This window comes from Brachyistius frenatus, unplaced genomic scaffold (genome assembly GCF_029030835.1).
Source record: "Brachyistius frenatus isolate BFR_SWC_R1_liver_20210118 unplaced genomic scaffold, ASM2903083v1 Contig_33, whole genome shotgun sequence".
NCBI classification, from domain to species: Eukaryota; Metazoa; Chordata; class Actinopteri; family Embiotocidae; genus Brachyistius; species Brachyistius frenatus.
In genome coordinates, this window is record NW_027210632.1 from 3730043 (window position 1) to 3753621 (window position 23579).

The following is a 23579-nucleotide window of genomic DNA, read 5'->3' on the forward strand; positions in this document are numbered from 1 at the left end:
ACGGATTGGATGTGTGTATTTATAGCTTCTGGGGGGTGCGGATGGGAGAAATCGGCTTCTTTTAATGCAGGGAGGCGGCGGCAGCGGGAGGCCGGAGGGGAAATCGATCGTTGCCATCATCGGGCCCAGATTGATCCTCTGTGAGGGGGTCAGACTGTGGCGATCTCACTCACACCTCCACAGCAGGACGCCTCAAAAGGGACTCGACAACACAAGAGGGGCAGACTGTAACGGGTCGATTAGATGATTTTATATTGTGGCTGACTGGTGTTTCGCACGAAGGTGTCATAAGAGTCTTTTTTTTTTTTTTTCCTCGTGTAGAGTCAGCTGAGAAAATGTGCTCGGCATTCGGAGGTGAGCGGTGCGTCTGTGTCGAGTGTGTGACGGAAAGAGGAGGGCTCAGAGAGAGAGAGAGAGAGTGAGACAGAGAGAGAGAGAGAGAGAGAGAGAGAGATCCAAGGACAGACGGCACTGAGGGGAGGGGAGGAAACACACTCTCACTCACACCTTCCCCACAGCCTCACAGCCTCTGAAGGAAGGAGATCTTCACATTGCGAGGGGGAGATGCACGTCTGCATCAGAGGAGCAGCAGCAGCAGTCAGGGGAGGACAATAGCTCCATGCCAAGGACCACAGAGAGGGAGAGAGAGAGCAGCCCAGAGGGAAGGACAGCAGCCCTTCAGAGAGGGCAGCAAGAGGCGGAAGAGGCAACGTTTGCAAGGTTTGCTCCGTTGCTAGGGACCTTAACCAGCTGCCTTTTGGGGGATTTCTCCTCCTCCTCCTCCTCTTCCTCATCCCTGCACACAGACTCGGTTACAGCATCAGAGACACAGAGCGCTTTGTAGTCCGGAGACCATGAGTGAGGCCAAGAAAGGTGAGCTCGCCATCCGGGATAAAGCCATCCTGCACCAGCAGAGGCGCCTGAAGCAGGCCACCCAGTTCTCGCACAAGGACTCCGCCGACCTCCTGCCCCTGGACGGGCTCAAGAGACTGGGCACGTCCAAAGACCTGGTGAGTAAGGGAGGCTGAGACATGAGTGGGTGAGAGCGCCGCTTCGTAACGTGCTCGGTTGGAGAGGCTGTGGTGTGTAAGGCAGGTGTTACAAGTGGAGCCAAAAAAAACAACAACCAGGTGTCCAGAGTGTCCTGCGGCACCGGCTGGACTTCAATGGAAACATTACCCACAAAGCAACTCAACTGCCTACAGCTCAGTCACGGGATTTAAGTAAGGGTGACCGACGTGGGGCAAAAAGTAAGTTTATGTGGGACTTTAAAGTCTAAAATATGAATAACTAAGAACATAAAAAAAACCCCACAATATCAGTCTTTAGCATCTCCAAATAATCTTAAGTATGCGTGTAAAGAGTATCAATTTGTTATTATTCACATAAAAGAAAGCTTATTCAGCTGGTTTGGGTGGAGCTCAGCTATGTGAATAAATATTTCCACTTTCATTTTGTCAAAGTAGCTCTCGTATCTCACCGAAAGTATTTTTGAACGCAACTCTGTGAACTCCCACGCGAGCTAGCTGCAGTTTCACAGGAAGTGGTCCTCGGCGCTCGCGAGCCGACGACCTCGGTCTGCTCACCCGAGCGATCGGGAGCGCTGCACGGTGTGGTGAATTATCTCAACTGATCTGTCTCGAGACTCGTCTTTGGGTCGCGGCGTCTCGGTCGCAGCAGCGCGTTCAGATTTTAGAGACGCGTCCTTCTGAAATATCTCCAAAAAAGCAGCAAATTCTGTCCTCTTCAGTAAGTCTGACCTCCATTTCCTTTTATGCATGACTCCTTTTTATGTACCGTGTCTCCATGAAGCGCAGCCTCGTACAGGAACATCCTCGTCATGAGAAAGCATCATGGAGGATTCACAGTCCTGTCAGAGCCGGTTACAGTTCACTGAGACTGATGTCATTACACACACACACACACACACACACACACACACACACACACACACACACACACACACACACACACACACACACACACACACACACACACACACACACACACACACACACACACACACACACACACACACACACACACACATTTTAGGGTTGACATACAGGATGAAAGACAGTGCCTGCATGCAAACTAGGACGTGTCCAACCTCTCTACTTCCCCTTCCTCCCCCCCCCTGCCCCCCCCGAAGCTTCCCGTGTACACTCTGGAGGAACTCCCTGTAATAATCTGAAAACAATTTATTACTCCGGCTCTCCCAGCTGACACAGTTTTCTGTGTCAGCTGGGAGACACAGCTCTCCAAGAACCTCAACACAATCGCTGGGAAGCAGCGCTGGCAGCACACTACGATGCCTTAATGTCTGCCAGATTTTAATACCGACATTTGCTGCTAGAAAAACATTCCAGCCTCCTGCTCCTCTGCTTCTTAAGACTGAGCTGCGTTCACTGATCCAATGATAGAAATCTTTTCACTCTCTTCACTGCTTCCTTCACGCGTACATATTTGACATATTTAAAAGCTGTTGTTTGAATTGAGATTAAATTTAACATTCATGATCCCCAGATGATGAATCCTACTCACTTGGACTTTTTTCTCTTGCGCTTGATATTCAGTCCCTCCTGGAAAACACAACATCGTAATCACAATAACTCATTCAACCATTCTCAGCCAATATTTGAGCGAATTTGTTATTTTGCAAGATTTCTCCGCAATAAAGTTTCTTAATAGAGCCTCCTTTCACTTTTCATTTTCAGTCTGCACAGCTTTGATCATCAAAACAAACCACTTCCTGATTGACTGAGAAAACAACAGCAAAACAGCCAGACAGGAAGTGATGTGCAGCATAGAAAGTGATTACAAATTACTTTCTTTATCAGGTAGCCTAGTAGCGTATTTAAATAAAAAATTTTTTTTAAAATCCTCAAATTTCCCAGCAATTACTGACTATGTTAGCAATTTTACTACAAAAAGAGATCAGATAAATCCGCAAATTACTTCAGTAAAATCAAGAATTTAGAATCGCAAGAATCCGCCAAAAAAATTTCACAAAATCCTGGAGGAACTAAGTGACGACAAATCAACAGCTGCACATAAACTTTCAAATCCAGCTGCATTTGTATGATTCAGACCGCTGATCTGGTTTTGAAAACAAACTGTAGATGCTGGCCTCCCACACAGCAGGGGGCGCTGCAGCAAGAACTTAAACATATTTTCCAGGATAAAAGACTGTTTTGCTATAAAGACTTTGAAGATACTCAGCTCGGGGCTCCGACTGTTTCATAAATGTCTTTGTCTTCTTCACGCTTTCGGCAAACTGAATTCTCTGTTTACACAATTAGAGGCAAATTGTGGATTAAATACACAAATCGAGGGCACAACTTTTTCCCTCTATGACTCCCTCTTAGCTGTGCTATCCACCTTATAAAATAAGATAATGAACAGAATAAACAACAGACTTGCTGAAAGTCAACATATTAGCTTTGTAACTGCGAGCATGCTGACGTTAGCGTTTAGGTGGGAGCGCCGCTGTGCTTCGCAGAGCTGCGAGCGTGACCGCAGGCTCCTGTTTTGTTATTCCAGAATCTCTGAGGCTGCAGAGAAGAATCCAACACAACCACACATCTGAACAACAACAACAACAACAAAAAGATAAGATTTCCCTCAAGCTCTATTAGATTCAAAGAGCTTAAATGTACAAGTCGTGCATTGGCAGCATGTAATTCAACATCTCCTGCGGGCGCCTGAAAACCCTCTATTTCTTAATGCTAATTATCTCCTCCCTCAAGACAGAATGAAGCTCATCTCAGCAGTTATCAAAAACCCAATATGTCGCAGCGCCGTGGCCACGGGGAGCACAGCGTGGCTCACATGGCGTCTGTAACAAGTGTTTTTTTCCATGCTTTGGGAAATTGAGGAAGGAGCTGCAATTGCCGGCAGCCCCTCCGCCGTGCCTGCATGTCCTCTCTGCAGATAACACGCCTCCCCATTCAGGCTCTGAAAACAGGGACTATAAATGATGAGAAAGGATGCTCGCACGCCAAACCCTCCCAGAAAAAAAGATGACATCATGCGAGCACAGCTGTCAGATCCATTTGTTTGATGTAGGTTTTCCAGAAAGTCTGTCTTTTTATATATATATATATATCGTGGAATTTTTTTTTTATCTATTCACGACTGCTCGAGAGTTACAGTTTTCTTTTTGCCTTGTGTCCACCATAAACAAAGACTTTATTTCTCCTTTTTCTGGCTAGTTTAATGGATTTGTTGCTGGTTGAAGCCCCAATGGAAATATGTTAATTTAAGACAAATGTCCGCTATCTTATCGTCTGAAAACAGAAGATGCAGAAGTGCTTGAAACTGCAATACCACCGAGGGCCACTAGGCGTCGGCTCCAAAAAGTTTCCAGCTCCATAGACTCCCATTCAACTTCTCTCATGAACTTACAAAGTCAATAATTTTTTTCCATAAGTTATTATGGTGTCATTAGCAAAAATGTATCCTTCTCATTAGTTTTCTGGCAGTTAATCTGAAAATAATCCCATCATTAATTAGATATTAGTTCTTAAAAAGCGGTGTGTTTGGGGGAGGGGGCGTGTCTGTTTGATTGACAGAATTCCGCCACAGGTGGGCGGGGCCTTCTCAAACTTGGAAACATCCGCCTGCTAAAGCTCGCTAAAAGACAAATATTCAATTTAATCAGTACATAAAACAAAAGTGTAAAAACACTAAAAACACTTTAGTGGTCGGAAAGCAAACAGGCATAATAAAAAAAAAAAAAAAAAAGCCAAACTATTCCTTTAAATGTTATAATTAACACTCTGCTGCGACACTCTCTTACTTAAAAGCAAGAAGAAAAAAACGGTGCTCGCTCTGAGATTTTGTCGCTGTAACCTCGTTTTTCTTGCTGTTAATTTCTGCTGGCTGGCCTGTCCCTGTCCAGTGTTTAATTCAGCAGCACAGCATGTTACATAAGAGTGAGTTTGTTTTGCTGCTCTTTTAGCCTGAGGTCCTCTCACTCTCAGCAGCAGCGGCAGCGGCAGCAGCATCACTCCAGCCATGTTGTGCTGCGTAGTTCGAGGAGGGGGAGCAGCGAGCACGAAAAGGGCAAAATCCACCTCTGCAAGCGAAGAGCGGTGGAGGGGAAAGAAAGAGACGGCTGGAGATGGGGTCAGGGAGGACGGTCGGTTTAGTGGGGCCGTTTTATGTAACACGACAAAAGGCTTCGAGTAGAATAAAATGTAGGAAGAGTCAACAGAAATGAAAGAGCGCTTGTGTGTGTGTGTGTGTGTTGGGTTGGAAACGTCTGAGTGCAGCTATATTAACACTTGGGCCCAATGTGGACCGAGTTATTGTGTAACCACTGTGTCACCTTGATGTTTTCTACTGCTCAACATGAGCTCCCCAAAGCTGCTCCACCATGAGGGAGATAACTGAACGTAGACTGGATATAAAAGTGTTCGTAGCTTCCGGGTCTGGAAAAATGAGGCAGATGCGGAAGTGCCTTAAGCTGCAATACCACCGAGGGCCACTAGTAATCCCGTTATTAATTAGAAAATAAGGTCAAAAAGCTGTTTGTTAATGTTACAAGGGTGGCCTTTGTTTTAGGTTTGAAAGTCACAAACTCTGAAGTTAAACCACTTAAGTAACAAATTTCAAGCTTTCGCTGTCTGTTCTTCGACAAAACTGGAGGTTAAGGCTTGTTTTAAAGGGTCAGTTCATGCAAATGACCAGTAAGAGAGAAATATTGTACTTTTTTTTTACCATTACATTTATCTATTAATAGTTACATTAAAGTAAAAATATGATTTATAAATTGGAACAACCAGCCCTTCAGATTTTGTCAACCTTGCGGATAAATTGTAGCTCATTCTTGCCATTTTATTTAAAAAATTGAGAATGGAAAGTAGAATACATATAATTCTGATGCATTTATTTCAACTAATAAGAGTCAATTTATGGCGAATTCAACATTATCCAGTGCCTACATGTTTTAAAATCTGCTAATTTGTACTGATTTCAGTGGAGGAGTTTTCATGTCACCGGTTTGGAAAAGGCTTTTATTCTCTAAAGAAAACCCCAAATCCCAGAAAACCAATTTCATTTTGCCAACATGTCTGGCTTCATTATGGTAAAACATGAAGATACGACATACATTGAAGCTTCTGGAAACCTAAAAAGGAAAATAGAATCCTTGAAAATCTTATATTGGTTTTATTTTGTTGCACACATTGCAAATCTATCCTGTTCCCTGCAGCTTAGGTGCTCATGTCCTTCTCTTGCAGACGAGTGAGTCTGAAACCTCTGTGTGTGTGTGTGTGTGTGTGTGTGTGTGTGTGTGTGTGTGTGTGTGTGTGTGTGTGTGTGTGTGTGTGTGTGTGTGTGTGTGTGTGTGTGTGTGTGTGAAGTGCCTGGCTAATCGAGAGTCTCCAGGTACGTCTGAGAATGATCAAAAGCTACAGTGCCGAGCTCGGATGTGGAACCGTGGCATTCAAAGAGTGTACAGACGGAGGAAAAAAAGGGAGCCGTGTTAAATTTAACTAAAACACTGTGTCCAATTTAAGCCAATAAACTCAGATCGTCACTGTTTGGAAGGTGCTACTCTCTAATCACAGCATACTCGGTTTTGACCTCCTCACAAGAAGTCATAACATTTCTACGAGATGATGGCGTCCAGCACAGGTTCTTTTATATTCATATACATTTTATATTCACTCTCCAAACTCCACTGTGTGTTTTCCCCTAAAGGGTGAAAAGTAAGCACTTCGAGAGTGAACATGACAATGTCATACCAGAGCGCGAGGACCTCTCGGGAGTTCTCCTCAAAGCCTGCACCAAAACACACCGTGTTGAATCGGTTCAGATGCAGGCTCTTTATTATTATTAGCTCCGGGGACAATTAGATGGGCTGGAGAGAGGTTAGCGTGAACCCGTCTCTCTCCCTGTCATCTGGGGCGGCGGAGGGGCGGCAACCCTCCCTCAGCTGCTCCCTCGGAGCTGTGCGGGAAAGACAGGAGGCTAAAAATACCCGGCAAAAAAGAAAAAAGCACACAACAACCCCGACAACAGAGGGGAGGAAGAAAGAGAGGAAGACAGGAATATTTGTTGGGTGTATATGGCGAGGTTGGACACGTGACAGCGTTTAGGTGCAATTTTGGTGGTTTTAATTGCTGTAATTGGCGGCAAAAAGCGCCCAATTCCCAGAAATGTATATGTGGAAGCACACACAAACAAGCTGAATTTAAAGATATACGACGACACTGATTAAGTTGACGATTTATGTCTGTAAAATTAAATACTACAAAAAAAAATGGCTTTGACCAACTTCAGCGTTTTATCTTCTGTTCAGTTGTTTTGAACAACAACAAAAAAAAAAAACAGCCCCCAAATCCAAATCTGTATCTAATTTAAATTGGTGTTAAACAGAGCGACTTCGCTAATCCTCATATTCGAGAGGCAGCGAATGTTTGGCTTGATCACTAAAATCGGTAATTTATTTTCTGTCAGTCAACTGAAGCTCTAGTCACGAGCTTAACACACAACTCACATTTTATAAAACCTGGATCTCCAAAAACATCCGCATTACATCTTATTTCAAAGGACATTTGGGGAAATGTGTTTTCGTTCTGTAAGTTGGACGGGAAAATTTAAATCACTTTCATATCTTTGTGTGATTAAAGATGAAGCTACGGCTACGAGACGATTACTTGATTTTGGCACAAAAGCTGGAAGAATAGGGAAGTGACTGCTCCTACAAAATAAAGTTTAATGTGTAAATTATTTATCTTTACAGGTGCTGGTAGTCATATATTTTTCCCACTGCATCCAGTTTTTTTTTTAAATAAGTTAATCGCCTCCTGGTTGTAGCTACATATCTAATGTGCTGGATTTGTGGAAAACAATTAAATTAAGTTGGCTAACGGCTCTCTACTTTGGCCTTTTTCACATTCCTACGCCTTTCTTAAATCATTTACAATTTTGAAACTGACACCTAAAGAGTTCGCAGTTTCGGAGACACCTGGAACGTTGGATCAAATTTGCTAATAAGTGAAAAGTAGCTTTTATCGTAGTCGGTCAAGATGAGAAGCAGCATGAAAGACAACATCTTCCGCGGGTGGAACAGCTTACATTCATATTTGGAGACGGTCTCTTCCCTCCGCTGTCGGCACGTGTTGCTAAAGCGAAGCTAGCGCAAGTAAAAAAAAATGAAGTAATTCGGACTCAGTGTGCAACAGTGCACTTCTTTAGCCTTTAATTCGTGATCAGACTCCGGTTATACGCTCTGACGTCTCCGGCTGCAGCACTAGTTGAGCATGAATAATGCAACATTTATGGAAATTGAATCCGAAACAGGCTGCTGGAGGAGAAGTGGGTAATATAGGCTGTAAGGAAAGATGAATGCAGAGAAATCGCAGCTACTTTTGAAGACTAAAATGTCACATTATACACATTTATCAAAACGAGTCCAAAAAAAATGGCCATAGTAACAGATTTTCTTATCTAACTCCCAGTAAGAAACCAAATAACCATATTTCCCAAATGTCAGACTGTTCGTTCAAATTAAACTAATAGCTTTTTCATTACTTGTAACCATTGTAACAAATATTTACTTTACTTGTAAATCTATCCAAATAAACTCTTGGCTTTTTGATAACTAATCTATTCAATACAATAAATATTTTCTCAAATGAAATCAAATCCTCAAACAGACCCTGAGCAGCGCTACCGGAAACCCCCGTCTGGGGTTGATTCAGTCGCTGGAGTTTTGGGCTGCAAATGATTTACCACAGCGGAAACAGAGAGCCGTAGAATGAGTGTAAGGAGGAAGTGGAGGAGCAGGCAGGAAGTAGATGTGAAGCCGGTCGGTGCGACAGGAAGTCAGCCGCTTGGGACGTCCGTCAGAACGAGAAAGAGGGAAATGGGAAGCTCACGCGAACGGCCGGATGAGAGAGACGAGCCTCCTGCAGTCGGATAACTAGTCCACACGGCAATCGGCCTTTAATCTGACTCACAGAGGAGGGAAAGAAAGAGAGACGACGACACAGAGAGGAGGAAGTGCTGGTGTCACACACCAACAGGTGTTTGTGTTCAGGCGTCCATCACAGGACTCACATCAGCAAAATCAGCGACAGTGTGAATGGACACGAAGGAAAGTGTCTGTGAGAGCGTTCGACCAGTTTTAGTCTGAATACGAGCTGCAATCAGAAAGGTAGAACCTTCGTGACTAAGTATGCCAAGTTAAGTCGCTTGATCTAAGTCACCACAGACCTGAAACTTAAGCAGAGAAACATCGGATTTTGGGGTCAAATTTTTGAGGAACAGAAAAATCTTCAACAAGTGTTTCTGAGCCCATGCAGTGATTTCCACCACAGAATCACGGCTGCATTTTAAAGCAGTGCTGCAGTGTTTCTCTGCTGATGCTTCAGGTTCATTGTGACACAACTCGGGTGCTGATGTTGATGAAGCGACGTCACGGTGCTGCGCTCGGTTTGTGCCCTACAGGAACAGTCTCTGAAATTAGTTTGAAAAAAAATAGTATAAAAAATAGCTATAAAAAGCGACACAGTGAAGTTTTTATTTTTTTTTTTTTTTTTTTTAATGCTCAGGAATTTTCTGAAACAGTTGGTCATTGTAGTTTTTAGTAACTCAAACTGGACATATGGAGCATTTGTTGGAGACTATTTACAGCTGCGGATTAATACATATTTGATGCTCTCGGAAGTATTTACAGCAGCAGGATGGTTTATCTACGTGGGACTGAGTAAAAATAAACTACAGTGTCTATCCGGTTTTTTTTTTTTGGTGTTTCTATTTTTGTGGGACTTTTGAATATAAGAAACAAAAATAGAACATCACCATCTCTTTAAGCTTACTTAAAATATTTAACCTATTTCCGAACTGCAGGAAAAGAACATTTGGGAGATAACTTCTAAACCCAAAGAGAAGTAAGACTGATTCCTCCGTTAGTCATGAACAATACCAGTGAAAGATCTCTTCAAGCTGCCACAATATCTGTGACACCTCTTACAATCAGGAACAAAGAATGCTCAAAATGAAAAGATATCGTCCAAATTGGGCAAAATGAACAAACAGATTACACCTCAGCTCTGCCAAATCCACCTCAGCTGCTTCAACAATCAACAAATGCACATTGAAATGACAGCAGGTTGCGTAGTGTATCATAGATAAACTCTTTAAAGGGGGTTAGGACGGGGGGGGGGGGGGCACACACACACACACACACACACACACACACACACACACACACACACACACACACACACACACACACACACACACACACACACACACACACACACACACACACACACACACACTGCTGCCATCGATCCACCGAGAGGCCAAATGACTGATACCAACTCACATAATCTCAGCCTGTTAACGAGAAGTCGGCGGAAACAGCTGAGGAACGTGGTGAAACTCTGAGATGTGCCACGACGGGAGAAATTTTAATCACATAAGGGGTTCAAACTTAAAAAAAAAAAAAAAAAAAAAAGTATTGATAGTGCTGCATTCTTACTTCCATTTTGTCTTGAATTAGTTTTGGTTGTTTCCCATGATGCTCTGGACAATTTAAACACATACAATAATGTTGCCATGGATTCAGTGAATTATCCTCCTCCATACCACAACTGAGTCCTGTATTGTTTGTCTATATTTATCTATATTCTGGCTAGTTGACACCGTTAAATATATGCCGAATTAGCAATTAGAAGTTCCTGTTTACGATGTTTACTACGGTCGCTGCGTCACCGTGACACAGACGAAAATATAAAATCGGGATGTTTCTCAGGCATGTTCTGGAGTTCTCTTTTTCTACGACTTCTAAATGGATTTATAGAATGAAAATCTGATATAATGATAAGTTCAGAGAGTGTGTGCCACGCTGAAACTGAACACATCCGGTTTCCATCTAAAAGTAGCGCATATTTTAACCGAACTTTGAGAAAACCCTTGTTAATGTGAGCTTCCATCCACTACTCCAGTCGGGTCTTTCTTCATTAGGGTCTCTCTGACTTGTGAATAAAAGTATGCTTGTTGGCATCAAGCAGGTTTTCCACAGATCTTGGACCATTATTTTCTTCGTGGAGACTTCTACTCTGCACCTTCGCTTCAACTCTCCTGCCTCAAGTTTAAAAAAACAAAAACAAAAAAAACATCAACTTTTACATTATTATCAAAAAGCAGATGGAGATGAAGTGCACCCTGCAGCGTGCAAGTTTTCCAATTCACCCCTGAACTGTAACACGGTCGGGTCCGTATGAAACACCGAGCGCTGCCCTCTGCAGCCGAGCGCCGTTGCTAACACGATTTGCTTGCGAGTCGACCCCGGAGCAGTCAGACAGATGCCGACCGTCAGAGCACACATGGAGAGGCTAATAGCTCAAATTACATTATGTTCATCGTCGATCAGATTCAGTCTTCGCTTCCCTGCAGTCTCATGAGAGCACGCATGATCTTAAAAGAACGAACCCTTAATTAAAAAAAAAAAAAACTGCTGGAGCTTCACATGATTTCCCGTCTCATCGTCAATAAGAAAGAAGCTCTGGTGTGCCACCAGACTTAATGAGCACTAATATTTTCCACACTTTTGCTGCTTCCGTCCCTTTAACAAGCCACGTGTTGCACATTTGCAAAAGAGCATAATTAGTGTTAATGAATGTGTGATTTATCCAGCGAGTGCAGAGGTGGGAGAGAAGTCTACTGATGTGCAGATTGTTGAAGAACAAAAACAGAGAGAGGAAAAACTGGCAGGACAGACGAAGAGGCCAGCGTCAAGAAAACAACAGAAAGAAAGAAAGAAAGAAAGAAAGAAAGAAAGAAAGAAAGAAAGAAAGAAAGAAAGAAAGAAAGAAAGAATCGGTCCAGTCTAAAGCGGAGCTCCTGAGTGAATGTGATTAGTTTGGATGTTGAAGAGTTCAGCGTGAAGGATCCTATTTTAGTCGAGCTGCCGGAGAGAGGAGGAGGAGGAGATTACTTTTAGATTAGGATTATGTTTGGCACAGGGTTTGGGCTGGTTTACCGAATTAAAGCAATCAATAGGAGGCAGGGATACATTCTTGATTTCTATTGATTGCAATGACAGACGGAAGGAGAGGAAAGAGAAAGAAAGGCAACGGAAGGAAACAAGACGGAGAGCAAATGGAGATATAATAGACGGTAATGAGAATGAGATCGGAGATGAGGATTATAAAGTATAGGACAGACAAATGAAAGCTAATAGAGGGAATGAGGAGAAGAGGAAAAGGTTAGAAAAGAAGAAGTAATCAGGGAGAGAAGAGGAGACATGACATAGAAAGAGAGACAAGAAATGCCAGAAACTGAGGAGAGGAACGAAAAACAAATGTTGGGAAATGATGAGAAGACATGAAGGAAAAGGAGGAAAGAAAAGGGCAGAAAAGATAATGAAACGACATGAGAGAAAAACACCCCCCGAGAGGACGAGAGGGGAGACGTAAAGACCATACTCTCAGTGTCTCGTTTTTTCTCGCCCAGGTGTGAAAATGAAGGTTCTTTAGGTTTAGCCAACAAAAACGACATGATTATAAAAAAATAAAATAAAAAAAAAAACCCGACTTGGTTTCTGCGGGCTTTCTCGAACGCTGCAGGTATCCTGGTTCAAAGCTCTCGGTTCGAATCAGGACTTTCCCAGATACGTGTACGCTCGAGGCACGGATGTGACACGTGATATCGGGCGAGGCGAGGCGTTGAGGAGGAGGAATATCGAGAAGAGGAGAGAGATGTAAAGCCGAGGTGAGAGACGAGGAGAGCGACGGGGAGATGGGAGGCGGAGAGAAGATTAGAGGAGGGGGAGGAGGAGGAGGAGGAGGAGGTCATCATCACCGAGCGCTCGGCCTCAGCTGGAGCTCGGCGTATGAACACCAACAATCTACTCCAGAAACCTCATTTAACGTACAGTATTTCATTTGCTATTTTTCAAGGAGAACAAGCGCTCTCCGAGCCGACCGGCGGCCCGACCGCCTCTTCAACGAGGTTGCAGCGGTGATAGATTGAGCTTCAGATGCGAACACGGACGTCTGACACAAAGAGCAACTAAAACATCACGACGGATCACACGGAGCGAGGCCACAGACGCTCAGACATGCCCAGGCATTAGGTGGCATTATTACATGTTAAGGTTATACGGGCTCATCTCTCGCCTTTTCCTTTTATTTATTTATTTTTTATTTTTTTTCTGTCTCCGTGTTTCTATCCGTCCTCCTTCTTCCATGAAGTCGTTCCTCGTCTTCATTCAAATTCTGGTCGGGAGCGCTTTTACCAGCGTTGCTGTGTTCTTGTTAATCGGAGCGGAACGTCAAATAATGATAGAAGAGAGAAAATCATTTTAGTTTGCGTTAGCTGCCTCTTAAAGGGAGAGTTCAGAGAGTTTAAAGTGGGGGAGTATAAGATACACAGTCGGTGTGGATGGGCGTCAGGACGTCCCCAGTTTGGAGAAGCAGGCAAAAAAAAAAAAATCATCATGGTGTCATTAGCTAATAAATGTATTAATTAATTAACAGATCAGAACCGGACAAACGATTTGATTCTGAAGTCGATTATTTTTTTGTGGACCACAACAAACCTTGTTGACTCGTCTCAATGCTCGTAGACAGAAATGAAGGATTGAACATCTAAATAGTTTCAATCCTTTTGAATTTTGCGTTTATAGGTTTGTCCAGGAACTTTTCTCACTAAAGATAATAATTTAGCTGATTTGGAATAAGATACAGTCGTTATAAACCAAATTGAGTTTATAGTTTGCAAGGCTTGTATTTGAAATACAATTAAGACTTAAGATGATTGACATGATTTTTGCTTTCTAAAACACTGACGATCACAACCGCAGTTGTTTTTATGTTTTTTCATGAAACGTGTTCGTTCATCTCTTAACATCCAGGTGACTTCGGTGTTTAAACATCCAAATAAAATAGCTGTGTGTTTTATTCATGCGGTGTTGGGTGACCGGTCTGTCCCGACAGTCTACTCGGACGCCGGACTGCTGGAACAATAATGTGATTACGGAGGAACAGGCGGCTAAAATACAATTTTCTTTTTATATGATCCGAAGAGAACAAGACGGTCACCGGCAACGTGGCATTAAAGTAAAAATACATAAAGTAAAACTGCAACATACATGCTGTACTTTGAAAAGTGACGGGCCTCCGTAGATTAAAATAAATTAGCGCTTGTGTAGAGATACAGAACAATTTTACTCTGCTTTAGGTGCTTTTTGAATGGAGTATATACAGATGGTGTGCGGCAGCTTTTTTTTTTTCTATTGAAAGAACCCCGAAAAAGTGTGTGTTGGCAAAAAAAAAAAAAATATGGCCACCAGGCTGGTGCAGCGAAGAAAAGCCCCTCGCAGAAATCCTTTTATGTCTGCTGAGCTGACGGTTATGACCTGAAAGCATTAACATGCCCCTCGAATTGGCTTTCATAACATGATAATGTGACCTTCATTTCGGCTCGTGTGGATAGCTTTTCCCCTTTTCTCACTGGAGCTAAAGTTAGCAATTTAAATCTCCCTGTCTCAGTTGGTGGGGAGGGGTGGGGGGTAAGGGGAGGGGGAGGGGAAGGGGGAGGGAGGGTATGCAGCCTGGTATCGCGCCAAAGAGTGGAACACAATCGTCAGTCAACTAAAGGACACCGCGTCAGTGTCACGTTTTGTCTCAGCTCGGCATTACGTAAGATATTTTAAATGATTTTTACCAGAACCACGATCTTTTCCAAAAACCTAACCAAGTAGTTTCGGCGCCTGAACCGAACCAAACTGTCCCATTTAACTTAAACAACGATCTTTTTCTGAAAACCAACCGTGTGGTTTTTGGTGCCTGAACGTTCCACCGCCACGGCATCGTCTCAGACGTATGACACATTTTGTGAATTATATTGCCGATGTTGATTTCTCATTTGCTACCTGTGTGTGCGTCTCTTTAAGATGGATGGATACGACAGAATAGGCAAAAACGTACAATATCCAAAATAATAAAGGGCCTTCGTTAAGCATCCCAGAGACACGAAGCAACATTAGTATAAAGCCGGTTAAGCCGAACGTTTACTCTACTTTTATCTCTGTTTTTGGTCTCCTCCAGCTCCTACGGGACAATGTAAGGTTCACAAACACCAGTTACACCCCCCCCCCCCTCCACATCTACTCCTTCGGTAACCTGCCATCTGAGATCCATTTGTTTTACGTCTCCCCGTCTAGCAACCTCACAGCATCGTGCAGCGCCGCCTGATGGAGGGGAACATCACGCGGCTGCGAGGCGAGGCCCGGGACCCCGGCGGCAGGGTCCGATCCCCGCTGGCCGACACCAAGGACGGGGCCGCCGACGCCGAGGAGAAGAGCGAGAGCACGGCCGACGACTCCACGGAGGAGAGGGAGTCCCTGGAGGAGAGCGAGAGGAGCCTACGGTCGGACGAGGAGGACGACAGCAGCGAAGCCGGAGCCAGACAGACGGCGGAGAAGCCCGAAGGCACGGAGAGCTCGGGCGTCCTCACGGCTCTGGTCGTCCAATGCAAGGTACCGCACCCCTGTAAAGTACACCCGGGGCCCCGTCTACCATCACCCACATTCGCCGCTCTCCACAGCGGCACACGAACCGAGAGGAGGGTACAAAAGGCTGCTCCACTCGGCTCCGGTGACTCATCATTTAAAGCCTGCTCTTCATTTATTTTCCCTTTACAACACATCACGAGCTCGGCAGCGGCCGCCTGATAGGACCCGAACAACAGATAACTGAGTCACCGCGATTAAAAGTCCGACCCGGTAAACACGTCCAACACGAGGAACAAGTACGCCGGGGATTGAACTGAGCAAACTGTGTGGGTTTCAGGACAAAGCGAAGGGACAAGAAACAGGAATAAAAAGGTCTGAATACAGGCGGAGACGTGACGAATAAACAACACGAACATGAAACGTAGTCGTACGTGAATATTTTGCATCAAAACTATTCATACCGGCAGCGATGCGCGTATGGGAGAGTTGTTAAAAAAAAAAAAAAAGGTTTGGATAGATTCAGACAACCTCAAGAAATGATGGAATGAAAATGGCAAACATATCTTTTTCAAAATAGGAGCGGGTGGTATTAACGTATACCGCTGCAGGTGGAAAACTTCAAAAGCTTTTTTTCTTTTAATTTGAAACATAAAAGGATTTAAGGTAAAGTACAGTCACAGTCTGTCGTTAGCATAGACTGTATATAAAAAAACAAAAACACTGGCAGCGGCAGGTGAGGTCGGTACGGGCGTGCTTTAAAGTGCAATACCATCGAGTGCCACTAGGGGTTAACTCTGAAAAAAGGTTGTGGCTCCATTCACTCCCATTCAACTTCTCTCATGAAATACAAAGACAATATGTCAATGTCATTGACTAAAGTCGCTCCTTCTTATTCGTTTTCTTGCGGTCCATCTGAAAATACTTCCATCATTTATTTGATGTCATTTTTAACACATTCTGACCGTTTACAGGCTAAATTATTAATTGATTAATAATAATAAAAAAAAAAAAAAGGAAATGAGAAAGCTATATTTGTGTAATGTTCTTCGACGTGTCGTTTTACTGCGAATACGTGGTTTTGTTTTAACCAATACACTATTGAAAGATATGCCGGGTGGTATTGATCATCTTACTCATCGCCAACTAATGCCATTGAAAGGCCAAACACAAGAACAAATTGACCACATTGACGGGTGCCGTCTCTGTATTCAAAGCCTGATATGAATCCTCTGTGCAGCAGAGCTCCATTTTTAAAACACATCTAAGCTAACTGCTGAAAAAACGAGCCATCAAATCGGAGCATTTCCCAAAAAACGGCGAGTTTTTTTTTTTTATTAAACGTACTTCTTTTGTAGTAAAACAATGAGCTTGTGCTCGAAGGCCGAAGACAGACTTGGAAAGTATTGAGAGAATTTCGTAAATTCCCAACACAGTTAGCCTTAATCATTAAATTAAATCAAATCAAGTGCAAAAGACGTAGAATGGAGACACAGACGTGTCAAAATATGACATACTTAACCTTCGACTAGGAATTTAAGAGATAACTTGGACTTTTGGATCAGAGAGAATTGCTGCCATGTTTGACGCTAAGGACAGAGTCATTTAAAAAAAATAAAAAAAAATCCTTTGATGTTAATCAATACAGAAGATCAATCACCTTTTTGTTCCCAGTGGCATTCAAAGCATGAAGCACAGCTAATCTGAATCCTGCGTGTGTGAAGATCTTTTCCAGTGGATTCAGCGTTTTCCCCGTTACTAAGTGTTCTCTGCAGGGTTTTATCATCAATTTATTAAATGCAAAGTGTTCCTCAGGTAGTGGCGCGGCCGCTATTTTTAAACTTCACGGGTCGGGAGGGATTTTGTATTTTTTTTTGCGCCGCTGGGACTGAGACAAAAGAGCAGGTTGGTGGGTCTGCTGATAAGCCGGCGTGCCCGCGAGGACAAAAGAAAGCTCGCTCAGTTTGTACAGAGCGAGAGGGATCAAAACAAGCTGCATGGAAACTGAAGGTGTTTGTTTCCGAGGAGGGAAATATCCTCGGGTCAAGAGGATAAGGTATTGATTTACGAAGGAGGCGACGGGGGGAGATGGGATGTCTGTTGGGTGGTAAAAAACAAAAAAACAGTAGCATTTTAGGGCAAGAACAAGAACCCTATCATTACATCTCAGGTTTATTTCCATTTTTAAACAATAAATATGTCAAATAAAGATTTAAGTATCACATTTTACACATGTCCACTGAAGGCCGGTTGTTTTAGCTGCTCTTCCTGTATGTAGCTCAACGTTTAGGACATTGACTAATGCGTATTAACAATAAGTTGAGCCATTATTTTCTTGATTTATGCTTGCCGTATAAAATGTAAGCAAGTATTAGTCTCGTTTTGTCCAACTAACAGTCCAAAACCTAAAGTTTACCAGTAAGCTGTCTGTGATTAGTAAGAAAAACAGGAAATATTCACAGTGAGAAGTTAAAACTAGTGACATTTTTCATTAAAAAAAAACCCCAAAACAAACTAGATTAATGAACTGGTTACCAAAATCCTGCTGATTACATTTCAGGCGGTTGAAAATCCTCACAGCTCTACAGTCAATAAAACCTTAAATATATTAAAACGACATAAAATGACCAAGAAACAACTGTTCCTGGAGCCGTAATCTATCTGAAACTGATAAAAGAAATGGGGTAATAAAGCGGACATACAGGGCAGCCATATGTTCCGCATACATCCCTCTTGACTTTTATGTTGTTGTTGTTGTTGTTTTTTTCTTCCACAAACGTGTTTCCGTGCAGGATTCATACAGGTTGCACGACATCAAATACTCCAAAATTTGGGCCCATTTGTGAACCAAAACATGGAAAACAATGCAATGAAAGCGGTGAGGCTGAACCAAAACAGTAAAGCTGAGGGTTAAGCAATGTAACCAAACCAGCTAATCGAGAAGCATCACTACATAATAATAGAAATATCAATAATAAACACTTCTAAGATAAAAAAAATAAAAAAATAAATATATATATAATGATTAAATGAATAGTTTTGACATTGCTAATTGAATCATGACTCTTTCCTGCCATAAATCACAACACTTTCTTCTTCGCTGCGGAGTTGTTTGACCAACGAGTCAAATGTGCTCTCGCGTTAATATTTCACGCTCCAGCGATCCGGAGAGTCTAAAAGATCAACGTGCTCTCGACAAACTTAAAGAATCAGCATCTCCAGTCAGCAAAATGGGCCCAATACATCAGCGAATAGTCAGGAAGTGACTCGCGGGGACCAGTAATCATATACAGAACACCCTCGTTTGTTCATTTATTATTAAGTTGTCGAGCTGCTCAACCGAACGCCTGCAGCGACACGCGATCGACACGGCTCCGGTTCCACACGCAAAACAACACCCGACGTAAAAACAAAAACAAAACAAAAAAAAACAAAAACAAGGGCGGTGTTGGAAATGCAACGACAAACACGAGATGTGTTTTGTTTGTAGAAAGGTGATTTTTTTCTTCTTCTTCTTCATTTTTCAGTTTCACGAGGCGGCCGAATGGATCGTCTCGAAAAGAGAACAGTCTTCAAAGTCTCCCCCGAGTCGTGTTAACGTGCCGTTGTGACTGAATGTTTGCTCGCGTGCCCGATTGAAGTGAAAAAAACCCAAACAAGATAAATCACACTCTGCCCCCCCCCCTCATCTTCCCCACAGTGCTGTGAGACTGAAGTCAAGGCCTCCATCAACACTGGCAGCCTCCATAACCACATCTCCACCTCCTGCTGCCAGAGGCTCGGGTAAGAAACACTGAAAACACATTTACTGAATATCACTTCTTTTAAAAACTGTGTTTGACAAACAAATACTGAGCAATGATATACGTTTTTTTTTTTTTAAATGTTTTAAAACAGTCACCAAGGAAAAACGTTTAAAGAATGTAAAATGAAGATAAAAAAAACAAAAACAATTCAACAGTAAAAGAACTGGATTAAAATAAAAACAAAAGAAGAAAAGAAAGAAGCTTTAAGGAGAGATTTTATAATAACGGCGTTTAAGCTCTCAAAGTTTCTCTTGATTCTTAAAGACTTGACGTCACCTTTATCTCAAAAAGAAAAGACCAAATACCGAATAAAGCTCCGTCTTTACATCAGAGCAGAAAAAAAGATGTTGTTCTCACCCAGCTGTAAAGTTAATTTATTTTGCCTTTATTTAAGGGAACTGGTAAACAGTTCAAAGTTGCTACAGCTGGCGGACTGTTTTAATAAAATCACAGCTGCACAAACTTTTGATTGACATTTGAATGAAAAAAAAACCACAAAAAAAACAACAACCCCGGATGCAATTCATCATAAAGCGGCGACTGTAAATATGCCAGAAGAAGTGTGGAGGATATTGATGAGTGTGTGTTTTGTGTGTTGTTCAGCCTGGTGCCCAGTCAGAGTTCACCGTGTGGCGTGAGCAGCTCGGTGACGGACCTGCAGCTGCAGCTGGGCGGACAGACGCTCCGATGTTCGGCCTACGTCGAAGGTCAGAAGTTCAGCTGGAACGAACGGTTTAAATAAAGTTTCGGGCGATTCGAATTTCTTCAGCTCACGAGGCCGCGCTTTAACACGGCACGGGTTCAGGTTGTTTCCTTGCCTGTTTCCTAGTACTTCCTGGACTCTATATTACAGCCCGTGACCTCCCAATCATTGAGTAGTGACCTCCTCCATCGCTGTTCGCTGTTTTACACGAGGCGAGTCCAGATGTTCCTTCCAATATTCAAAAGGAAGAACGAAAGTATACTGATCGATTTTGGAGATTAAAAAAAAAACACGACTATTTGAACCCATCCGCTACTTCGCGTCGCTGTCGTATGCGATCGCTCTGCGTTTGCTCTGAACGCACCGTTAAGAGTCAAATCTTACATCCAGAGCCCCAAACTGTATAAAACATTATAGCCGTGCGTCTAATCGTTACCTGGCTACGAGGACGGAGATAAAAAGAAAAAAAAGACTGCACATTATTATTCATGCTGACATTCCTGCGCAGACTTCCTCCTTAATTCATCCACACTAGCGAGTAATGACTCTAATTCAGTCCCTCAGCCCGACTCGACTCCCTCATGGACATTAAATTCTCACTTAACCCCCCACCTCCCCTCCCAATCCCCCTCAGGAGCACATACGCTAAACGGCGCTCATTCTCACTGGAAGAAATCCTCCGGTGTCGTGCGGGTGATTTAACCTGGGCTCAGTAATGTATGCGTGTTAGTGAGTTTATTTCTTTCCCTTCCCTCCGCTCTGATCTTCCCTCTTTTCTTCTTCTTGCAGAGGACGAGGCGTTCGAGCTGTGCCTGGGTCTCCACACTCTGCTGGAACTTAAAGTAAGGTCCTCATTTGCTTTGCTAATATTTGATCTTATCGTGTGTCTTCCGGCGTACTTTCTTTTTCTTTTAAGAACCGACTACCTTCAAATGCTCACACGGCTTTGAATGAGAGAAGAAGAATACACATAAAACTGAACATGTCAGGAGGGCGATGATGGAGGAAGTGCAGATTTTTTTTTTTTTTTTTTTTAAAGTCTGTAGCATTGTCTGAATAAAAGGCAGGTGTGTATAGTAGCCGTCTATCGTCTGCCCGCCGGATAAAAGCAGATTCAGGACGTTGTGATGTAAAATAAAATAATTTAAAAAAAAAATTTGAATGTGAACCTTTTAAAAACTGGCATTTAAATCCAATGAAAAGACTGTCTGCTAATTTGAAGGCAGTGCTCCCTTTATTTCAGCATTACGTACACTGTGTCTAGTTATCATCTGCAAAATCTAATTGGAGTGGGACTTCGGGGTGTGAAAGGAACATGAGCTCTAATTTGGTAAAAAAAAATCAGCCCCCCGAGGACTTTGTGAGGGGAAGATGAACGTTTCAGCTCCGAGCTCGCTCCTCTAACTCTCAGCAAATTTTCATAAACGCCATTTGTAATTAATTACGATTCTTGGCATACGCTACCGGAGGTGAAGAGAAATGTTGTTTAACAGGGGGGACGGCAAAAATAACATATCCCTGCCTTCGTGAATCATTTATTCATAAGGCAAAAGAATTAAACTTTTGATTTAGCACTGATTAAAAAAAACGAGACAATGGACAACAGCTTTTTCTACAACCCTGAATTAATGCGTTACAGCAGCTATAATGAAGATCTTGATGTTAACAGTGGATCTACTTCATGTAAATGGCTCCCCTCAGCTCTAAAGAGCTATAAAGCCTATTTTCGGTCATTGCTTTGGTTTGCCAGCTTGTGACTTTACTGTTTTGGTTCAGTCTTGCTGCTTTCAAGTGTCGTTTTTTTAGGCGTAGCGAGAAAAAAAACAAAAAAAACAAAAGCTGAGCTGAGTGTTTAGTAGCTAAAGAGCCAGATGTTTCCCTGTGGACTTATTAATGAGCAAACACGGAGGTAAGAGGAAAGTGAATGGCAGGAAATATTAGCTCAAAATGAGCTCTGTTTTTGGTCTCCTCCACCTCCAGTGGAAAAAATACATTTAGCTTCAGCTTTTATTCGGCTGAATCCATCACGATCAGTTTTTTTTATGACGTAAAACAGAGAAAAGGGGCAAATCGTCACAATTCAGAAGCTGGTATTTGCTTGATAAATACTTGATCATTTTTGTTTATAGAATTCCTGCCTATAAACTGTCATTTCTGTCCGTTGACTAATTGCTTCAACTCTATGAGGGATAAGGATCAAGATCTCATTTGTTGAAGTAGTACAGTGGTTCCCAAACTTCTTTGGTTTAGCGGTTTTGTTTTTTTGATTTTCAGAGGCACCGAAGTGGTAAAACGATCCAGTATTTGTAACAACGTTGTCCTGCAGTATGCTGTAACCTGTCCACGCCCCCTCAGATCAATCTCGCAACCTCCATTAAATTATTCAGTGTCCTAATTACGCGCCACCGTTGTGAATCCTCTCTCAGTGCTGCCTGGATCTGAGCAGTCGGATGCTGAAGCTGCAGGGCTGCGGCGAGGAGCTGCCCTTCCTCAACCCTTCGACCGACAGCCGGTGCCAACACGACACCAACGAGAACCTGTGAGCCCGACTTGGCGGGCGGCTCCCTCTAAGCCTATCCGGTCGCAGCAAAGCGGCGGGAAAGCCGTTTTCGCCTGCGACCGTCGGATCACTGCCAGGACGCGGTCGAGCGGTCGCCTCCGTCGTTTCTTCGGTTTACATCTTTTTGTGTTTGTAGAATTAAAGACATTCGGCGTTAATTATTAAATTAGTCTAGTTTACGGAGCAGAATCGAACCTCCCCGTAAGTCGAATCATTCTTTTACGATCGTGCCGCACATGAAACCGATTCTTCTGTCGAGCGGCCCGGGCGCACTGACGCCGACTAAAAAGGGGAAACACCACGATAATCATTTAAAGTGAACTTTTAGTGGAATATTTTGTGATTTGACTTAAAAAAAATAAAAAAAACATCACGTAAATGAAAACACGCTAATTACAAACCTGAATCGTTTCAGTTTGTTGTTAAAGGAATGGTTTTACATCAGGTGGAAGAATATTAACGGTATCGGCCGACAGCACATCGAAAACTCAATATTTAACATGTTACAGCTGGTTTATGTCATCAAAGGTAAAGAAAGTCACTTCTTCGATAAGCACACAACAGCCTGTAAAAATGCAACCTGACATGCCACTGTTTTTATGGATTAAACCACTGGTTCCCAACTCCACTCTCAGAGGTCACTAAACTGAATTTATTTTAAACTTGATCAGTTTAGTTCACTTTGCACCGAAAAGTGCTCGAAGTCGAACAAGCTGGACATCAGCAAACAATTATCTGTCTTTTAATTTTAATTAACAGTCCTTCCCTTTATTGGGATTCATTAAAATATTCCTACTATTTATCAGTTAATCATTAATCAGTTTTAGCGAACTAGTTCAATGGTTTGCTCCAAATTTTTAGCCAACAATTTGAAACAGCTATCCACTACACTAAATAAATTGAAGGTTATAAATGACTTTATTGCTGATTTTTCCAACTATTTTCCATTACTTTGAGATATTTCAACTTTTACGTTTATCCGTAACGTTAAACTAACCGTTTTGGCTGTTTACTCATTAGCTTTGTCTCACT

General features: G+C 42.7%; 1 protein-coding gene across 1 annotated transcript; it reads left to right on the forward strand.

The window, feature by feature from the left end:
* Positions 1-107: 107 nt before the first annotated feature.
* nrip2 (nuclear receptor interacting protein 2) lies at positions 108-23512 on the forward strand. Its single transcript, XM_069700423.1, has 6 exons — positions 108-1010; positions 15191-15505; positions 19179-19261; positions 19888-19991; positions 20777-20829; positions 22414-23512. The coding sequence occupies exons 1-6, from the start codon at positions 855-857 to the stop codon at positions 22528-22530; spliced, it is 828 nt and encodes a 275-aa protein (XP_069556524.1). The 5' UTR covers positions 108-854; the 3' UTR covers positions 22531-23512.
* Positions 23513-23579: the final 67 nt, after the last annotated feature.

Coding starts and splice junctions, on each gene's coding strand:
- nrip2 (XM_069700423.1), top strand. CDS start 855: ATGAGTGAGGCCAAGAAAGGTGAGCTCGCCATCCGGGATAAAGCCATC. Junction 15,506..19,178: donor CTCTGGTCGTCCAATGCAAG/GTACCGCACCCC, acceptor TCTTCCCCACAG/TGCTGTGAGACTGAAGTCAA. Junction 20,830..22,413: donor ACACTCTGCTGGAACTTAAA/GTAAGGTCCTCA, acceptor ATCCTCTCTCAG/TGCTGCCTGGATCTGAGCAG.